Raw genomic sequence first — 21578 nt, 5'->3', positions numbered from 1 at the left:
TCACGTTAATATGTTCAATACTCCAGATGGATCATTTTGCTATACTGAGCTGGAAATGAGCCACGATTGTAAGCTGCACATATGTGCTGCTGAGTGAGGCTGTAGGTGCGGCAGGCTTTTTTCAGTTGCCACAGTAGGAGTGTGTGTGTGTGTGTGTGTGTGTGTGTGTGTGTGTGTGTGTGTGTGTGTGTGTGTGTGTGTGTGTGTGTGTGTGTGTGTGTGTGTGTGAGTGAGGTGAGAGAATACGGATGGAACATTTCTCAGCTGGACATCAGAGTGGTTAAGTAACATTACAGCGGTAGTTCCGCTGCCTACAAAGCTAAACACTCGCCAAGCTGTTGTCTCAAACCTCTGTCACAGAGCCAAGCGATGACGTAATCACCTGCTCTCTCCTCCTCACACAGCACACGTTAGCCGTGCATATGCTGTTGAATTGCCTTTGATTTGTCCACTGTGATGCTCATTCAAGTGTTCAATGCCCACACCAGCTTTACTTTCTCAGAACATGATTCCTCGAATTTCTGTTGAAACATAAAGTTCACTTCTCTTTGTCTGCCCCCTGCAGAAGAGACGAGGGAGTCATTTCTGCTGCAGAAGTGTCCATGAGCAAATCATTAATAATAATCGTTCACTTTGAAGCAAAACTACTTGGATTCATATTTGACTAGTCAGATGTTTCAACATCTTTTGTCTTTCAGTTTGTTGACAGATGTGCTTATAGCACCGTCGTCATCCTCCTGTATTCATGCTTTTATTGTACATAAGCAGCCTGATGATGTTATGACTAAGTTGTTTACATAACTCCTTGACTTGATAACTTTTAGTAAATATAGTTCATTTGGACAAGCACATTATTGCAGGAAGAGGGAACTTGGTGAGCAGTTTTAGCATCAGAAGTTTACAATCTCCCAATTTTTAGTCTTTAGTGAGAGTCAGGCATCCCTAATCTTAAAGAATCATATTTACAATAACTGTATATCGTCAATCACGTTTTTACGTCTGTCACTTCGCTCAGACCCATAATCCAAATTTCCCAAATGTTCCTCCCAAGTATTTCCTCCAATAAAAACTCATTTAGAATCTGGTTTCTTTCCCACGGGCCAAAGTTATACGCCGTGTCAGCGCCACACATCAGCAGTACTACAAAGCCATAACCCTCAGACACTCTCTCCATAATGTTCTGTTTTTAGTCAAAAGTATCTGTTCGGCTAAACCACGGCACATTACAGTGATGGGGTTTCAAAATGCACTGTTTGTTTTCTTCACGGTGTCGGGGAACAAAAAGGGACAATTGTATCATATATTGTACCACGACATTGCATGCAGCTGTTTAGTATGTCACGATCACTTACTTTGTATTCTCAGACATCTTTCTTCACAGATGAGAAGCAAAGGTTGGCTTCAGAAAAACAGTTTTTAAATGTGTTTTTTGGTTTTGAATGCAACTGCTTTACAGCAGCTTGTTTAAGCCTTGGTCACTGTGCACATTCATGTCGGGCTATCCTAACTCGATTTAGTCTTCATCTTAAACTTTAGACAAAAATGTTAGTACTTTTTAGCCTTCATAGTTTTAGTCTAATTTTAGTCGAAGAAAAGTCATTCCATTTAAATCAACTTTGAGTCATTACTGCTGACAACATGTTTTCTCTCTTCATTTTGTCAGCTATTTATTTTTGATCTACTCTTAGTCATCAGTTTCTATTATTATTATTATTAGTAAAATTTCAGTCAATCCAGTCTAGCCAAAACCAATTATTTAGTCATTTTAGTTTAGCTTATTTGACATGAGAACATTTGATTCCTTGCAGTGACAGTGACAGGCTGAGGGCAGCTGCTGCTGTGTGTTAGTGTGTGTTTGAAAGAGACAGAGAAAGGGAGAGAAGGTGGACGGTGGCGTAACTAAAGAGAGAATTTGGTTACGTTTTTATTCTTTAAACTACAATTTATTCTAACGACATTGCGTTTAATGACGGCGCAGTCCCGTCATCGTCTCGACAAATGAAATGAACTCTGCCTCTCTTAAGCTTTCAAAGCAGAAGGAAAACATTCTGTCACCTTCAAAGCATTTGACAGAAGGAAAACTCAAAAGCAGGGCTCAGTTATGTCCCGTGTAGAAAAGGGTTAAATGTCCTTATCTCGGGGCCTTGGCTACGTTGAAGACCCCTTAATATCCATTTCACCCGTCTGTGTCGTGTTGAGCAAAGTAATGCAGGAGGATGCTCCGTCTTGGCTCCGGCCTGCTGTGTGCACTGCCCCCCTTCTGAGAGCCTGACCTGCTTTTGACCCATAATACATGTTTGTTTCCCTGTGTGTGTTTAAGACACAAAGTGGCACCAGTAGCAGCAGCCAAAACAAAGGCAATGCTCTTTGACTGGTGCTCTCGTCTCATGAGTGCCTGCACACACACACACACACACACACACACACACACACACACACACACACACACACACACACACACACACACACATTTACGGACTCCGAATGAAATGACTTGCTGTTACCCCCCAGAGAGTGAGCCATGGTGCTGTTGAAAGCCTTACCTGGCTGCTTGTGTTGTTCCATCGTACACACTGACTGCCTTTTACTGTCTGGATGATGGAGGGGGGTGTTTTCCTTCCTCTTGCAGCTCTTTTATTGAGGTTAATGCATTGTGACTAACACAGTGCTATTAAGCCTCTCTGTCTCTTGCAATCTCTTTCTCTCTCTCTCTCTCTCTCTCTCTCTCTCTCTCTCTCCCCCTTTTATCTGTTTTTCTACCATTGTCTCCGTTTCTTCTTCTACTGAAGCGCTCGCCTCGTTAACAAACGGCACAATCTGTAGCTCGACCATTAGTCTTGTCTTTTCCTGTGCCTGCATGTTTTTTGTCTTTGGTTTCCCACCGTGTTTAAAATGCCAGGCTGTGGTTTCATCAGCAGTTGTGTGATTCATTTTGAGTGTGACAGTTGTAATCAAGTAATGTGTGAGCATGTACAGTAGTGATGCAAAAGAGAATCCTCACCACAGCTGGAACACGTGTTCGCCCAGGTCTTAGGAGAAATATTTGCGTCATTGAAAACTAAACTGATCACTTTTCTCTCTCCCTCTTCTTCATTTCCGTCCCCCCCCCCCCCCCCCCCCCCCCCCTCTGTCTTTACCTCCCTCAGGTCTCCAGAGGGGCTAGACGGCCAACCTCCAGCTCTGCCCCCCAAGCAGCTGAGCAGGAAGACCTTGAGCCAGATCATCCAGGCCCACTCCCAGCAGAGCCTCCTGGACAACCACCTTAACGAGATGTACGATGTCCCCGTCAACGCCGACAAGACCACGGTCAGTATGTCAAAACGAGACTGCAGCACGCTTTGCATATTTATTTTGAGCGATACCCGGTTCCATAAAGCATTTTATACTCAACCTAGTAGTCCTTTTCTGTGTCTTTGACAAAATGTGTTGCACAAGTTCTAACGCATGTCCTCAGGCAATTTTATTAAATAGATTTTTTTTAATATTGATTTGCATTTTGAGGTTCTAAGCATATTTTTTATTCAGATCATTAGCCATGAAAATAAATTACAACCTAAGCTGCCTTCAGTTAAAGCAGTTCTTTATTCTGCTAACAAATTTGCAATGTTTTGATGTTTTTTTTCTGCCCCCTAGTGGCCAACAGTTTTTATTTGCCGCTTTAAATCTTGATCTTATATTAGTCTGTAGTCGAGTGCAAATGTACTCTTAATTCAACAGTAGAATAGGGTAAAAAGTTTACCAACTCTATCCACAAGTAAAATTGCAGAGCGTTAGAGCTGGAGCCAATCATCCAGTGCCCCAGAGGTGGATGTTGTGGAGGAAAGTAGTCTGTCAATTTGATTAATCTGTGTCCAACTTTGCAGCTAAATGGAGTTGTCCCTCATGATAATCTGGTCCTGATCAAGATGAGACCTGACGAACATGGACGTTTTGGCTTCAATGTCAAGGTGAGAGCTGATAGTAGTTTGAAAAAAAAGTCTGTTCATTGTCCCTCTCTCTTATTCACCACTTCTTTTTCACTCCAAGTAGTCAAAACCTCTATCACAGATTGTACGTGTGCACCATGACCAATTCCTAGAAAGCTGTTAACTGATCTTACCTGTGTGTGTGTGTGTGTGTGTGTGTGTGTGTGTGTGTGTGTGTGTGTGTGTGTGTGTGTGTGTGTGTGTGTGTGTGTGTGTGTGTGTGTGTGTTCAGGGTGGAGCTGACCAGAAGATGCCCATCATTGTGTCTCGAGTGGCTCCCGGAACATCAGTAAGTCAACAGCCACCGCATACTGTTCTACCGATTAGGCCAAAATGTAGCGTGCGGTATGCCCAGAATACCCAGATGTCATACTGATTTGGAAAAAGCCTCCAGTATGCATCAGACCAGTCTGCCTTGCTGGTTGTATCCCATAATGAAAGGCCTGTAACGGCGCAGTCACAGGCATGTTTTATGTAATTTTTTTACAATGTTTGTCTGCTATTTCATCTTTAAATTAATTTCTGAGAGTTTGTGAGACGAGAAATCAACCGTGTGGATTTAGAAAATTGATTGCAAATCGAAAATTTGTTCCAAAGTCTTCGAAGTTGCAGAGCTGTTGAGGGAACACAAACGCATGTTAAAATGAAGGGCGACCTTTGGTAATCTGCCTTTTTGGAGGTGTGCGACCAGTTAGAGTGCAAATTATTTAGCATTCTCATATCTGAAGGTTTTCTCCCCTATTAGTAACATTTTATCAAACTAAACAAGTTGCAATTCTACTAATGATGCTATCTCACCATTCTCATTGTGTGTCTCTTCCCCCCCCCCTCCTTTCAGGCCGACCTGTGTGTGCCTCGCCTTAACGAGGGCGACCAGGTGGTCTTAATTAATGGACGGGACATCTCTGACCACACCCACGACCAGGTGGTCATGTTCATCAAAGCCAGCTGTGAGAGCCATTCCGGAGAGCTTATCCTATTGGTCAGACCAAATGGTGAGTTGTTCCCATTGGTTGGATCTACTGTGTCACTTTTATCTGACTTAAATTTAATTTTTTCTTCTTTCCTTCAATAATGGGTATTTAAACAAGATAAAAAAAAAAGTATAATTTAGACATTAAATATTTTATTTACTTTTTAAATTGTTTTCCCCCCAAATGATTCAAACTTCCGTTTAGTTGAAGTCCCCACAGTGTTTAACGTGGATTTGTTATGCAGCCATCTGACTGGACCCAATCAAGCTCATCAAGCTGGGGGGTGGGCAAACATGTGGTGCAACCCATTTTAATGTAGCAACGCATTAATCTCCACTTGTTCAACGCTTATAAGTGATAACCAGGCAAAGTGTAACACACGGACAGCTGCGGCCCACTCTTGAAGATTAACAGCTACACATCTGGTCACCGGCCTTGATTCTTCTTCCGGTGTTTTCTGGACTGCTCAATCTCACTCTTGTTATTTTCGAAGGAGATGTGTGAAGTCACATCTCAGCCTTATATATTCACCGTGTAGAAAAGATGGCAAATCATTTCCTTTAATCGGCATCAGTGAAGCAGCAGGGGAGCTTTTAAAGATGAGGGCAATTCTTGGTATTTTAACTGGGTCAAAGAGGGTTTTATGGATTCTATCCATGTATTAAATTCCTGTCAATTCATTCTTTTTTTTGCTGTTTTCTTAAATGTAGGCGTATAGATATTTGCCGATAGATGAACTATATGTTCCTATCGTGCAGTGCTTTGGTTGAGACTTGAAGCGTTTCTCTATCTTGCATGTTTTCTTTCGTCATGTACTTAAAGGTAAATAAACTTCTCCGGGCCACAACCTACATAAACAACTGTGTGTGTGTGTGTGTGTGTGTGTGTGTGTGTGTGTGTGTGTGTGTGTGTGTGTGTGTGTGTGTGTGTGTGTGTGTGTGCGTGTGTGTGTGTGTGTGTAAACTGTGACATATTTCCTCTCTGTCCCACTCAGCCATCTATGACGTGGTGGAGGAGAAGGTGGACTCGGAGCCAGATTTTCAGTATATCCCTGAGAAGTCCCCTCAGGACCCCACCCAGCTAGACCAGCATGCTTTGAGGGACTCCATGGTCACGCTGAAGGAAGGCCTGATCAGTGGAGCCATACTCGCTCAGTTTGACGTAAGGAGAAAGTGTTACAAAATAAACGCACCTAAATAGGTACTGTGCATGTATGCTTACACAGACACAAGCTTGGGAAATACTTTGAAGCCTTTGTCACACGTTTCTTTCCTCCTTCACATTCCCGTAGCTTCCTGTCCTTTGTCATAATCACTTCACAGCTTCCTGTTTAAGCCCTGTGTTGTGCTTTTTTACTGAGGAGGAATGTTTGATGCAAAATGAACCTAAAGATAATGTACGCAAGTTGCTCATGTACACAAAGTCAAAGAAGTTTGCGCATATTTACATACACGAACGGCGCCAACGAATATTTGGAGGTTACAACGTTAATATGGATTTGTGTTCCTTTTCTTACAGCAACTGTACAGGAAGAGGCCCGGGATGACCATGCTGTGTGCCAAATTACCTCAGAACGTTTCCAAAAATCGCTACAGAGACATCTCTCCTTGTACGTGACTGCACACGGTCGTCTATTTCTGCCGGCTTGTGTGTTTACATATGAACTGATACTCTCTCTCTCTTCTCCATGTTTTCCCCTCCTGAAATCTTTTCTTTCAACGTTTGTCACTTGTTTGTCTGTCTCTAATCTCACCCCCTGTTCTTGTCCCTTTCTCCCAGATGATGCCACGCGGGTCATTCTGAAAAGCACAGATGACTACATCAATGCAAACTACATCAACGTGAGTTTGTTTCTCTTTTATCTCTCCTTCACTATCTCTGCGTTTTGCCTGAGACGTGGTGGGTGGTCTGCTTGGCTAACCATCAGAACACATGTTGAAACACTACGGTTGCCGTACTGGTGAATGAATTAACCACATGAGCTTTACAAGCCAATAACATTGTGAGTTCCTGTTTTGCACGTTTTTTTTTATTTTTTTTAAGTCAGCCATTTAAACTATCATCAGGTCATGGATGTTATTGATTTAAGCCTCTTTCAAATATATCTTTAGGTAATGCATGTTTGGAAGTCAGTCTTAGGCCTTGTAAATGCCCTGTAATGACTGTACTGAACGTGATACAACCTCTACGGATGTAATAGCACAGCAAACTGGAATGAGGTGGAAAGTAAAGATACAGCAGAAGAAGTGTTCTCAGTTTTCTCACAGGCTGCATCAAATTAAAGATTAAACACTTATTATTTATCTATCCATTTATTGAAACTTGTGCTGCTGTATTTTTGGCGTTATGGGATGGCTGTTATTCAAACAGAAGACCAAACGCTGCTAACTTGCCGGCACGTTAAAGTATTGAAGAGCATGTCTTGATTTAAAGTGGTTCTACCTTTTTTTTTAAGAGTAACCTGAGAACGTTTAGCTCTCTGCACTGCTGAAAACAAGCTCTAAAGGGAAATCCTTGCAACCGAATATCTCCGCGTCTCTCTCTCTCTGTAGATGGAGATTCCAGCCTCGAGTCTTATAAACCGCTACATAGCGTGCCAAGGCCCGCTGCCCAACACCTGCCCCGACTTCTGGCAAATGACATGGGAGCAGGGCTCGTCTATGGTGGTCATGCTGACTACGCAGGTCGAGAGAGGACGGGTACGTAGAGGAATTCTTCAAAGACGAGGACTGGAAACCACATATGGACTGCAGCATGTTCGAAAAATTTTTTGGGGGTTTTTGCTGTCAGTGAGTCCACTGCAAAAAAATATATAATCTCAAACCTTTTACTGTACGTGTGGCAATGCTTTGAATTCTGCTCACCAAGTTTCCCATTTGTAGATGAAATACTTATTGTTTTAATTCTTCTGTCAAAATATTTCATCATTTACAACATACTGCTTTCGGGTAAATTGTGTCTTTTGTTCATTTGAACATTTTTCATTAAAAACACAAAGTAAGTGAAATTGGTGTTACTGTGAAAAAATAAAAAAAAAAGAACCAAAATTAATTAATCATCAAACTAGGTGGAATTTTTTTAATTCATTTTCATTGTTTGCTAATTTCTCTTGACATTAAAAAGAAGTGTTTAGTTGCAGAAGGGAAGGTCTGTGACGGGACATTTTAAGATCAAGATCTATACACACCACTGCAGGTTTTATGTATTTATGAATGTCTATGCTATATGTTGGTGTATTAAACAGAGCAGTGAAGATAAATAGCCCAGGTGAGATGCTCTTCTGTAGCAGAGCATGGCTTCTAGTGACATGTTAAGTGTATTATCTGTTCAGTTGTAAACAGAATACTTCTGTCTGTGTTTATAGGTGAAGTGTCACCAGTACTGGCCCAATCCAGACAGCAGCGCCACCTACGGAGACTTTACAGTAACGTGCCACAATGAAGAAGGCAACACCGCCTTCCTGGTCCGGGAGATGACTCTCACACACACACAGGTAAACACACACACACACACACACACACACTCACACAGGTAACCACAAACACACAGACATAGGTAACCACAAACACACAGACATAGGTAACCACAAACACACAGACAGGTTTGCTTCGGTCACTTTTAGGGACATCATATGAACTTACATTCACTTCCTGGAGAGTAACTGTAACCCTCACCTTAACCCCGCTGACCCAGAAATCAGCTTTTCTTTCCCAAATTACCTGGTCTTCATTCTGATATGTGTCATCAAAGATAGCCTAAGTCAGGAACACACACACACACACACACACACACACACACACACACACACACACACACACACACACACACACACACACGAGAGGACCTTGGGAGTGAAGGGGAGCAGGATAGAGAGGAGGCCGAAGGGTCCAAATCAAAGCAAAGGGACCAGCGACCCCCCCCCCCCCCCCCCCCCCCCCCCCCCCCCCCCGAAGGTGTGTTGCCATGGTGACCAGTGTGGGCTGTTCTTTTTCTGGCTCCCGCTGCTAGTTACCATGACAACCCAACCACCCTCAGTCAGTCACATCGCTGCCGAAATAAGAGAGAGAGAGAGAGAAACCAAACGGAGGGAGAGCGGAGCAGAGAGTGGGACGAGGGTAGTTTGAAAAACAGAAAAATGGAAAATGTAAGTCTTATTTTCCATGTTGAAGCCCTTTGACGCTCACAGAGTTAAATGTCACCGTGTCATGTGATGTATGTGACACAACATGCCGGTATTTAGGACAAAATGAACTTTCAATGGAGGATCGTGTGTTCCTGCTGTTTCCTCATCGCGTCCTGCCGTCTGTGTGTTTTCCTGGTTTAGTTATCTGTGTGATGCCCGTGCATCCATCGTGACCTTTTGAGATATACGGCTGTAGGAGGAGGAGGAGGAGGAGGAGGAGGAGGAGGAGGCGGCGGCAATTAGCATTCTCCTCTGCCTGTGATTGTTGCTATGGCGATAGATGTGTTACCATGGCGATGCAGCGGGGCAGTATAAAAGAGGAACACGGGGGCTCTGAGTCGAAACATGAAACAGTGTCGTGTGTGTGTGTGTGTGTGTGTGTGTGTGTGTGTGTGGTGTGTACATGTCTTCTTCTCACTTACTCTTTATTTTCTGAATGAACAAAAGAGAAAGTGTGACATATATTTATTCATAGTTCACATGTACATTTGGTCTTAAAATCTTGTCTTTAATATCTGTTGTTTTGATGTGAAAGAACAACATGAATCACCAAGTGGTCCGGCGGAGTGGAGGAAATAAAACCCACTGTTTGTTATTCACACACACACACACACACACACACAATTTGTCTTCTTCTTTTCCCTGTGTGTGTGTGTGTGTGTGTGTGTGTGTGTGTGTGTGTGTGTGTGTGTGTGTGTGTGTGTGTGTGTGTGTGTGTGTGTGTGTGTGTGTGTGTGTGTGTGTGTGTGTGTGTTCAGAGTGAGCAGCAGAGAGAGCTCACCCAGATTCAGTACCTGGCCTGGCCAGACCACGGCGTACCGGATGACTCCACTGACTTCCTGGACTTCGTGGCTCTGGTACGGACCAAACGCGCTGGACAGGACCAGCCCATGGTGGTACACTGCAGGTACAGTCGCCCCCTTTTTTGTGAATTGTGTGGTTCGATGTCGATAGACTGACACGGTCGACTCACTTCAACTGTAATTCTCTGTGGTCTCTATGCTTTACAGTGCGGGGATCGGTCGGACAGGGGTTCTGATCACCATGGAGTCGGCATTGTGTCTGATGGAGTGCGGTCAGCCAGTGTATCCTCTAGAGATCGTCAGGACCATGAGAGACCAGAGGGCCATGATGATACAAACACCTGTACGTAGACGCATCCCTTTGTCCGTCTAGCTGCTCTCATCCTCTTGAATCCATCGGCCAAAATATCTCTCTCTCTCTCTTTATCTCTCCATCAGAGCCAGTACAGATTCGTGTGTGAGGCCATCCTGAAGGTCTTCGAGGAGGGCCTGGTCCAACCATTCAGGACCGTCGTCTACCAGCTGAGAGACAGAGTGGACGAGGAGAGGGAGGACGAGACCATGGAGCAGCAGAAGGCCGGAGAGGGAGCCGAGACGGCAGCGCTGGAAGAGGGGGAGGCGGCCGTGGTGGAGTTGCTGGAAGGAGGTCTGGATGAAGAGGACGACGACGATGAAGAGGTGGAGGTGCTGGATGTGGGGGAAGTGAAAGAGGAGGAGGAGTATGAAGATGAGGAGGAAGGGGAGGAGCCAAGTGTTGCAAGTGTCACGAGCGTCGCAAGCATCGCAAGCATCGCAAGTGCTGCAAGTGCTGCAAGTGCTGCAAGTGCTACGAGCGCCATCAGCGAGACCAGCGTGAACCCTGACCCGGACCCTGATCCTGATCCTGCTGACCCGTGACGTTTGACCTTTGGTTGTCATGAGGGTTTCCAGGAGGAGGCCAGGTGGGCCGGAGGAGAGAACAAAAGCACTGTTGCACTTTATGCTGACAAAAAAACGGGAAAAAAAGACACACAAACGAACATACGTGGAAGTCATGGACGAGCTAGAATAAAAAAAAGAAGCCCAGCTGTGTTGAATAGGTACCATTAGTGGATATTGTATGTTCAGGGTAAAGAAAAAAGTCATGAAAAGCGAAATGAAAAGTTAAACGTACGAGAGAATAAAACGTGGATGGGGAATTGCTGTAGTGCCATAAGTACGGAGGAGAAGGGCTGCCCCCATGGATGGAAAGGTGTTGTTTCTGCGGAGGGTCGCCCTGTCCCCTTCTGAGCGAGTCTGCCAGACGGACCTGCCTTTTTTTAGTGTCCTTTTAGCTGATAAAGAGATAAACCTTCTCTTTTGTTCCTCAGAAAGAGTATTTATTGTGTTTTAGTTTGTGTCAAACCCTGTCCACTGAACAAAACAAAAAAAGACTTGTATGTTTGTTTGTATGAATCTAGAGCTTCATGCTTTCCTGATTAAACCCTAGGTAGTGAAGTAGTGCGATTCCTCTTCTAACTACTTCTTTATTTCTTTTGCTTTTCGTGAAAAAAAAAAAAGGAAAAAAAAGAACTGATTTAATTTATTGTACTTGGTTTTTTATCTTTCTCAGCTTTCTCGTCTAAGTTTCTGACAGCACAGACTGACAGATGGACAGCTGAAAGCACTTTGTGTCTCACCTCTTGTTCAATGCTGTGGCAAGTAGTGCTCTGGATCCTTCTTTGTGCTGTGTTTTTGAGCTCTACAGACACGCACGCTCTGAGGCGAGCCATCGTTTGGCGTGGTGAAGAACATATCCGGTTTACAAGCCTCCGTGTTTGGCTGGGCACCTCTCTTTCTCTTTCACTTCCTGCTTCTCTACGACCGCAGAGTCAGACTTCCCACTGGAAAGACATAATGAACTTTCAGCGGTGATCCATTATTCAAATTCTGGTCACTTTGCGTGATGCTCAACATTATGAAGACGGTGTCATAAAGAGAGGCGACCAGTAGACGCACGGCCTCGCTGAGTTACAATCAAACAAGGCTGAGGTCAGTTCATTTCTTTAATCCACACGCAGTCAAGTTGATATTTAAATCAAACCCCTGCTGAAGTGTCCTTGAGCCAGACACTGACAACAAATCCTCATCGTGAGCTCTGTGGCTTCACTCTGATTGGTGTCAATCACTCAAAGACACCGGTATCATTAACTAGTTCTTGAAAGCTGCTCTGGCGATCAGCATCTGCTTTTTAGAATTGCGTTGACAGTGAACTGATCTCAGCCTTAGTGTGACTGAAAACGTGACTTCGAAAGCTTCCTCCACTGACCTCCTTTCTTTTTACACAAACATTTAAACATCAGAAACAGGAGCACACCTGGATCTCTCCCTACACATTTGCAGCTGTGACCGGTGCGTCGTAGACTAGTCAAGTGGTCACTGGAGCGAGGCTTTAATCCAACCGTTGCTGTTTCATTTAAGTTGCTCAATCTGCTCGCCTGCCAGAGAACAGTTGTTCAAAGAAGCAGCACAAACAGAACATTCAGCCCATACGTTCCCATTGGTACTTCATTTTAAGGCACATGTTTGTTTCTGTTTTCAAGCCGAGACGATGACGTGTTCATGAGAGAGAGAGTGTTAATGAGACTAAGTGATGACTTGTATTTTTAAATTCACAAAACCCAGCATCAAGTTGCCTGTTGAGTCTTCTTTTGTGTCAAAGTACAGGCTAAGCTGCCGTTGTACTTTACATAGTGGTATGGAATGAAGTGTAGCCTCTTCACCATTTTAGATATTTTTCTTATCGGATGCTTCTAGTACCTGCTGTTAAAGAAAAAAAACAAAACAAACACCTACTGCTGTGAGTGTGTGAGAGTGTGTGTGTGTGTGTGTGTGTGTGTCTTTCTCTTTCTCTGTTCCTCTCCCTCCTCCGTTATTTCTAACGTATAGTTTGTTAGCTGTCTGGTCTAAGCCTGCTTGTCCGTCAACTGGAACGAAGGGTTGTGCCATAAAGCCACAAACCTCATCTAACCTGATCTCAAGTGTTTGTTTTCTGAAGAAACTCAGATAGAGCTTTCTTGGAGAGCTTTTTTTTTTTTTTTTTTTGAAAGTCTGTCGTTAGAACCAGGCTGAATCTTTGCTTGTGAAACATTTCAAACCATGCTCGTACCTTCCTTTGAAACAGCCGAATCACACTTTTGACACACAGAGAGGTGGGATGAAGAAGAGTATAGCTTTCCTCTTCTCTCTCTCTCTCCCTCTCCCAAAAATCTGCCCAGCTCCTTCTCTCAGGCAACATCAGTGATTTCTGCAGAGCCCACGCAACATCCACAGTCCATTCTTCTCATCGTTCTTCCCCAGATGCCTCTCTTTTGGATCGTTTTACATGGAACCCACTCTCTCTGCATGGCCTCAAGGCAAATGACACATCTGAGCAGAATGCCACGGGTACAGTGGACACACTGTGGGCAGCCGGTGAATGAGCGAATAACTGGCTTTATTGGCAGACCCCACATGTATGAGCTTTTAATCAAAAGAACAACCGTTCAGCACTTCAGTGGCTTTTTCTCCTCACATCAGGGCCAACCACATCCAATTGAATTAACTGTAAAGGCCTCGTGACAAAGTGGCATCAATAACAAGTTACCCCCCCCAAAAAAAACAAAAAAACATGGACCCCTGCAGTGCAAAGTTAATAATTGATAAATCAGGGCTGCCAGTTTCCATCTGCACAAACGATCCAGCGACGAGCTTTCTGTGTTCAAAGTGTTTTGTTGTGTTGACACATAATTGGTACACTCTGTGCGTTTAGGGTACTGATCAAAGGTAGTTTGGAGGGGACCAGACGTGGGGGGGGGGGGGGGGGCTCGGGCTCGGGTTAGTTGTATTTTTGTAAAGATGAAAACGGCTCTAGTTGGATAGGGAAAGGACAGCACTTTGTAGAAGGCTGAGTGGCAGGTAGTGCTACGGGGGGGGTAATGACGCATTGTTAAAATGAGTTTTATGGGGGGGGATTTGACTTTTTAGTTTGTTTAAAAATAAGATATGTAGGGAAAAAAAGAAAGAAAAGAACTCCTAACTACACAGTGCCACTTGTTAATTTTGTGTAAATAATACTAGACCATGTAAATACAATGTTGTATATGAAAAAAAATCTTTAAAATAAAAGGGAAAATCATTTGTGAGCAGAAAGATTTTGTTTTTATTTTCCTTTTTTTGGATTTTATTTTCTCTTTTGGATGATTCAAATGTGACACAATTGGTGTGTATTTCAAGACTGCTATTTCAAAATTCTTTTGTTTTATTTGAGACGTTATCTATTACAGCGAGTGTATATACAATGAACCACAAAACAATGAGAAATGTTTTACCGTATTATACCCTTGGTTAACTCCTACCTGTGTCATAAAAACCTTTGTCCTCAGTTGCTTGTTTCTTTCTGGTTTTATGGTTTATGGTGCTTTGTCTAAAAGCTTGATTGTGAACAATTAAAGCTTGTGTGTCGAAGCATGGAGACGTGGCCTCAGATCACCTTGCTTTTCCACACTGTGAGGTTGGGCAATGAGCAGCCAGCGGATGAAAAAGAAGACACCAGTGATGAAGACCGTGGTCAGAATCACCTATTTTATATTTTTGATGTTTGAGGTTTAACCATAGAGTGAAGCCATCAGTCACATGAGGTAGCAAAAGTGCTAAATCTCCGTTATCCCAGACTTGCATTGACGGAAGAAGACTTTCCAAGAGGAAAGAACATAAGTTCTGAGTTGTGAGGAAAATACTGTAAAAGTAGGTTTTCTAGGGAAAACAATCTGCTAAACAAACATCATCTGGAAATAAGCCAACCTTAAAGATTTATGATGTTGTCAGATGATTTGATGGAATGAGGTAGCTTGGATCTTACCATCTCTTTTTCTAATGGTATTAATAAGTCAACTATGGGAGCTATTACTGCACATTAAAGCCCTCAAGCAGGAAGAGAAAAGATAAATTACTGAATTTTCTGTAATGAATTCCAAACGCACACAGTTTTAAAAGTGGTGTAAATGCATTTTTAAAAGCGGTGTAGTCTTGCAATAATTCAAGGAGGCCTACTTAAATGCAAAGACCACAGCTGGGTTAAATACCAGCGTGTTACTGCATTAGTATTGTGTGGCAGAGCTTGGGCAGTATAACTAGACCAAGCCAAATATCTGTGCGGTTTATACACCATCCACATACATTTTAGTGATCATAGTATTTTTTTTTTATTTATTTGCACAATTTAAAAATACACAAACATAATAGTGATAAACAATATCACTGCAGGAAGAGGCACTGGGCTTATTTAAAGCCTCCTGAATAATATATATATATATATATATATATCTATATATATATATATCTATATATATATATCTATATATATATACTGTATGCAATAATAATTTTACAATATTGTAGAGAACACAAAATATATACATAAGATATAACTATGTAATATTGATGACAAAGAATTTGAACAAGATATAGAATATATAATAAGAATAATCATCATGGCATAGTGTTGCATCACATTTAATTCAGCTTTATTTCAGACACAGGTCCATGTCACATACAAAAGTAATAATACAAAACTAGGACAACACAGAGGTATTATCATTGCAGTTCATAAGTCCTCAGTGATTAGAAGACATACAAACATTTGTACTAACAATTCTTCAACACAACATTAACATTACTCGTCACAAACGTGGATTGCAATTGTCCTTCTTGGGAGCTTGAGCAAGATTCTGAATGAGTCATTTTAAATGCCACCTGAATCTTTTTACCGCTTTACTGTAACTGCACAATACGTGGGCTCTAAAGAGAGCTGGTTAACATCCTCTCGAGTGGAATTTCATGGCATACTGCACACTCAATTTGAGCAGACTGAGCAGTTGCTGTAAGCCAGCCATATAAGAAGACAGGACGACTAAGTCATCAGTCGCATTAGATGCTTAATAAGACTGTCCACCGCCATACATCCAGTCTTACAATCTTTTAACTTTTTAGAAAGATCATTCATGTACAGATTGAAGAGAACAGGTGACAGCATTCTACCTTGTCAAACCCCAGTGGTCACTAAGAAGGGTGCAGATACACTCTTACCCCGTCTAGCTTGGGATAAACTTGAAAGCAGTGTCCCTGTTCCTGGCACTGATTCCGTTTCATCAAAAAAGACACTTAAAACATTAAAATGCTTGTTGGCAGGGGCAAGATACTAATGTCTTTGTCCACACAATGCTACCCTTCTATGATAACCTCCAAACCCTAACCAAACAGGTCCTATCGTCTCTGGTCACATGTTCTAAACCATTATTCCCAAACTAACCAGAAGGGGATGCTGCTGTCTAATGGCAACACCGTATGGCAACCGTATGGCAACACCGTATGGCTCAAATTAAGAAATTGAATAACGAGGCGTTTTAAATGGCATGCCAACTATTTTATGAATATTATAAATATACGTTACTGTTTATATAACACTATTATGTGTATAATCGATTATAAACCGTATTTTCTCTGGCCTTGTATTAACAAAGTTCATCATAACTGAAAATATTAAATGTACAACTCGCATGGGCAACAATACTTTAAGTGTGTGTGTGTGTGTGTGTGTGTGTGTGTGTGTGTGTGGGGGGGGGGGGGGGGGGGGGGGGGGGGGGGTTTAGGGAGGGAAACCCCACAAAATAATATTTAATTAACTCTGCCAGCTCAAATAAAAACGACTTGTCGCTTTAAATATGCTAATTACGTTTTTTTGTGCAGGGATTTATCGTGACGTCACATCCGGAGGAAAGCTTTGCCTCCTACTTTTTGTTGGGACCTGGGAGAGAAAATTATCCCGCAGAGGGAACGAGGAGGGGAGAAAAAGGAAGAAAAGAGGAACAAGTTACAAACCGCAGACATGGACAAGGTTGCTGTTTAGTCGTCTACGATGCAAGCGGACGTCCTTTCGCCGTGAATTAATTATTTTGTAAGTGTGCCTTCTTTATCCACAAGTGACTGCGGAGCAAGTGTACGTCGGATACAGCTTTTCCGAGCAAACGGCGGCGTTTGTTTTGCTGTGCGGGGACACCCTCGTGCGGGCGGAGTCTCGTGTGTCGCGTACGTTAACTACTAACGGTTAGCTCTTGGTAATAAAAACAAGCGCACACCTGTTGCTTTTGCTTACATCAGTTAACGTTACACTTGGGCCTCAAAAATGAGTACAATTGTGAAGCTATGGGTTAAATTGTTCATTTGTTTGGTTCATTAATATTATTTTAGCAGAAGAATGTTGTAGTTTTCTAGCCTGTCTTTGTAAGGGGTTTTGTAGTTTGCACATCTTTGAAGTCGACTCGTTAGCTAGCCTAAGATTGTAAATTAATGTTCTTTGTACTTTGTTATTGTTGTATTCGTTGAATAGAGTAACACAGTAACGTTAAAAGCAATGCTAAAATTGTAATTCATATTTTATTATTATACTATTATTTTTTTTATTTTGATCCTCGCTAGTTTTACGAACATATACACATTATATATAATATATATCATTATTATAATGTATACATTATTAAATATATATATATATATATATATATTATTATAATATAACTTTATTATATATATATAATTTATATTATTATGATGATATCTGAAAGTTAATACAAAGACATGGGTGCACCTGTTAGTTGGTAGTTTGTCAGGTATCCATGATGGAGATCTAACTAGCTGCCAGCTGACATTACAACAGCCAACTAAAAACAATACATCTCATGTATGTTTCTGTGGTCATAGTAAACAACTGTTGTCCACCTTACATACTTGTATGTTTCACTTATTCACATCTTCTCTCCTCTCCCACAGGTGTGGCCGTGTAACCCTCCCTCTCTCTCCCATGATGCTGAGTTTCCTGCGCAGGACGCTGGGCCGACGTTCCATCCGGAAACATGCAGAGAAAACTCGGTTACGGGAGGCCCAGCGCGCCACGACGCACATCCCCGCTGCTGGGGATGCAAAGTCTGTCATCACCTGCCGCGTGTCCCTACTGGACGGGACGGACGTCAGCGTTGACCTGCCGGTGAGGAGGGTTGAGGGTGTTCATTATGCCGCAACAGTGATCACCACCCGGGTGGTTGTTGATCTACAGGCATCATTTTGTTTGTGTGCATTCTTGTGTACTTAATTGTAGTGAGCAGCTGTGTGTCACACAATTTGGAAGGACTTTTTAAACAACATTTCACTTAACAGCGCTTAAGAAACCCGTAGGAACTTTTAGTGGCTGCATAAGAATGTTTAGTATATATACTGTGTGTGTGTGTGTGTGTGTGTGTGTGTGTGTGTGTGTGTGTGTGTGTGTGTGAGATCACCTGTAATTCCATTATCCTCTCTTGGGAACCAAGTTGATCACATGACATGTAAGACTGATCACCAAGTGGACACACAGCAGAACTTCTCTCTCTCTCTCTCTCTCTCTCTCTCTCTCTCTCTCTCTCTCTCTCTCTCTCTCTCTCTCTCTCCTGTCTTTCTTCTCCTATTCCTCCCTCCTTTTCTCCCTCCTTTTCTTTATTCTCGTGTTAGGTTAATTGTTGCTTTGTATCGACATTTCCAAACAAACACACAGAGATGCCCATGTGTGATTGTAATGTATCATTTAAGAACTGAGGGTATGCATATATGGGTGTTTTTCCCTCATGCGATCTTTATTTTTGCGTGGCTCACAGAGTTTTGCTACTTTGTATTTCCTCTGGCATTCCATGTGTTGAATGCAGCATTCCTGAGAGGCCAGTCTGGTATCTAACTGTCCTGTATCAATCTTATCTGGAAATTTAGCCATTTGGAGTAAATTACAAGAAAGAAGTCTTGAATATCTTGTCTCATTATTATTATTACTATTAGTTAGACTCCAAATGTTGTTGGTTTCACTCTTCTTTTTTATTTATCCTCTCATATTCTGAATCAAATGAGATTATTCTCTACATATAGGTCGTTATGCACGAGACCAAGCAGTGATACTTGGTAGTGGTAAATGAAACCAGGATCAAACAATACAATTCGTTAGCAGCTTATTGGGCAAGAATGCATGAACGTCTTCTATTCAGCTCGTCTCACAAGTGAAGTCACACATTTTTGAGTCCGTCATAGTCTAAGAGCTGCCAAATCATTAACTTGTAATCCTTCCTGTCAGCTCAGTTTGTGTGCGTAGAGAAGTTACACTTATTCTCTCTCTCTCTCTCGCTCTCACTCTGTCTCTGTCTCTGTCTCTCTCTGTCCCTGGCTCTCTCTGGCTCTCTTTGTCTCTTTATCTGTCTCCGTCTCTGTCTGTCTCTGTCTCTCTCTCAGTCTCTTTCTCTTGTCTCTGCACAGACACGATTACTAGAATTTGTACAAAGCTATTTCACCAGCGTCAGTTATTTATTGGGAGTTTTCGTGTTTCCTCTTTCCTTGATGGAGTTAATTGTCTGTGAACTAGAAAGTGTGCTTTCATGCCTTTTTTTTTTTTTTTTAAAACTCTCCAGCATGTTTTGCTGTGTGTGCCTGAAGGAAGTTTTAAAAATGTGATTGGATATCTGAATGCATTCCAGCAGAGTCCTGGCCTTAAGTTGTGTTTAGGTTTCAAAATGAGCTTTTATTCGTGCTTCCCGTCCCCCAGGTACAGGTAGCCTCTGCACACCCTGCTGTCTTATAATCAGTCGCTCTATCTCTACGTGATAGGATAATGACAAAAACCCAGTTAGGAGCATTGCTCCGTTTGCCTTCTAGACATGCTTTGCACTAACGACAGCATCGCAATCGCATTTCAACACAACCGGGGAAGAAGTACTGTAGAAGAGAAGACGTCAACCTATGTTTTAGTCAACCTCCGTCATTTAGTTATGCTGTAGCATCTCTTTCCTTAACAACTTGATCAAAAGGTTCTGCTCTCCGTTGTGTCAGTGTTCTTGCCCTTTATTACACGAGAGCCTGCGTGTGTTAACAGATACTGTAGTGCTACTGGAACTGGAGGCTTCACTTTGTTGCAGCACCATTGAAAACGTTGTAATGCTCAGTGTTTTCGGCTCTACTGAGGTTGTAAGGGAGAATCTGCCAAAGCTGTAAGAAGCGGAGTTTTAACATGTTTAGAAGATCCAGATGGAGATCAGTTTTCTTCCCTGCAGCAGACCTCGGCTGGGGGAAATGTCAGCTAGACCAATGGTGCTGTGAACTGATTCAAAGTAACTTGTAGCACCCTTGGGGGCATTGCTAGCTTATATTGTTGTTGTTGTTGTTGTTGTTGTTGTTGTGCTATTCTGTCTGAACTGCTCCTAAATGCTCTGGATTCGATGGACGAACAGTTCAGACTCTGGCTGTAGAGCAACTTTGCACAAAGCAGTTGCAGCTCTCCACTATCAGTGTTTTGGCCATGCTTATCATTTAGGTAAACTTAACACACTACTGTCTATTGCTGGGAGTCTTTTCTTTGCTTAAGCACATGGTGTAAAAGGGTTGGAGCGTTCATATCCGGAGGTGTAATCCAGTCTGCTTGTCAATTACAAAGACTTTTGTTTCCTCTGTTGTAGTTTGGATTCATGTTTTAGTGTTCTGCAAAATACTTGAACAAATCTCAATGTTGTTGTTTGTTTTGGGTTTAACAAAACTTCTGTTACACAGTAAAGAATGTAGCTCCATCAAAGGGTTCATGTAGTAGTGGGTGTCAGCTAAATGCTTAATTCAACTCACGCTTGCATACATTTGGGGGACCCCCTGCCAAATGGTGCCGTTTTTCTTGTTTCTTTTTAGATGTTCATGCGGTTATAAATAGAGGACTACGATCCAAAACTGAAAAGGACTCTTTTACTTGCTTAACTGGCATTCCAGCTCTGTGTGTGTGTGTGTGTGTGTGTGTGTGTGTGTGTGTGTGTGTGTGTGTGTGTGTGTGTGTGTGTGTGTGTGTGTGTGTGTGTGTGTAACTAGTATGTAAGGCCACCCAAAGTTGACTCCTAGGGATACCTTTGTTCTGCCGCATCCATGTCCAAACATAATTCCTACACAGCCTTATGATTCACATTCCTCCCTGTTACATTTATTTACTTCCTTGTCTTTTCCCTTTATCTCCCCCCCCCCCCATTCCCCACTCTGTTGCCACCCACCCTGTCACCTCCTCCAACTTCCTTTTCTCTCGCTGTAGATTTAAAGCTCAGAGCAAAAGTTAAGCACATGCAAGCTTCATTTATTGTTACACAAAACAGGTCATTCTGTTGCTGTTGGTACATCATTGGGAATGATATGCAACAAAACAACATTCTTAAAGCCACATCGGTTAAGTGGTTTAAACTAGCCCTCTACATCTCAAATAGTTTTAATGTACGCAAGTATTTAGGTTAACTTTGAATCTGTACGCTTACATTATCCTGAAATCTAGAGTCTACCAAAAACAGCATCTACTCGATGTTATCACCGAGTGTGTGTGTGTGTGTGTGTGTGTGTGTGTGTGTGTGTGTGTGTGTGTGTGTGTGTGTGTGTGTGTGTGTGTCGTCTTCAGGGTACTGCAGGTTGACTTTGCAGTGGTTGAGCGACTTTGGCTCGGATGACTGCAGCCGTGTTTAGATACCTTATCAATTGTTTAACATCGGCATGTGAATTGATGGTCATTGAGGACAAACGGAATCTTTTTTTAAATCTTATCTCTTGCAGTGTAATGGGTAAACAATTTCCC

At 42.4% G+C, this 21578-nt stretch overlaps 2 protein-coding genes across 5 annotated transcripts in view; both read left to right on the top strand.

The window, feature by feature from the left end:
• The window catches only part of ptpn4a (protein tyrosine phosphatase non-receptor type 4a), a 60061-nt gene extending 45755 nt beyond the window's left edge, over positions 1-14306 (top strand). For both annotated transcript variants that reach the window (XM_068701759.1, XM_068701748.1), the window contains exons 16-27: positions 3147-3306; positions 3864-3947; positions 4198-4254; positions 4804-4960; positions 5934-6100; positions 6458-6548; positions 6719-6780; positions 7492-7638; positions 8304-8432; positions 9881-10029; positions 10133-10268; positions 10364-14306. In XM_068701759.1, coding sequence (XP_068557860.1) covers positions 3147-3306; positions 3864-3947; positions 4198-4254; positions 4804-4960; positions 5934-6100; positions 6458-6548; positions 6719-6780; positions 7492-7638; positions 8304-8432; positions 9881-10029; positions 10133-10268; positions 10364-10822 — 1798 coding nt within the window. In that variant the 3' untranslated portion in view covers positions 10823-14306. The remainder of the gene's footprint in view (positions 1-3146; positions 3307-3863; positions 3948-4197; positions 4255-4803; positions 4961-5933; positions 6101-6457; positions 6549-6718; positions 6781-7491; positions 7639-8303; positions 8433-9880; positions 10030-10132; positions 10269-10363) is intronic.
• A 2397-nt stretch (positions 14307-16703) lies between these two features.
• Positions 16704-21578, top strand: part of epb41l5 (erythrocyte membrane protein band 4.1 like 5) — a 28328-nt gene continuing 23453 nt past the window's right edge. For all 3 annotated transcript variants that reach the window (XM_068701730.1, XM_068701739.1, XM_068701721.1), the window contains exons 1-2: positions 16704-16877; positions 17750-17963. In XM_068701730.1, the coding sequence (XP_068557831.1) occupies positions 17781-17963 (183 nt within the window). In that variant the 5' untranslated portion in view covers positions 16704-16877; positions 17750-17780. The remainder of the gene's footprint in view (positions 16878-17749; positions 17964-21578) is intronic.

The sequence above is a fragment of the Cebidichthys violaceus genome, unplaced genomic scaffold (assembly GCF_023349555.1).
Source record: "Cebidichthys violaceus isolate CVI_PGR_0920_01 unplaced genomic scaffold, fCebVio1.0.p SCAF_11, whole genome shotgun sequence".
Classification (NCBI taxonomy): domain Eukaryota; kingdom Metazoa; phylum Chordata; class Actinopteri; order Perciformes; family Stichaeidae; genus Cebidichthys; species Cebidichthys violaceus.
Note: the sequence above shows the minus strand (reverse complement) of the source record. Positions and strands in the feature narration are given on the sequence as shown.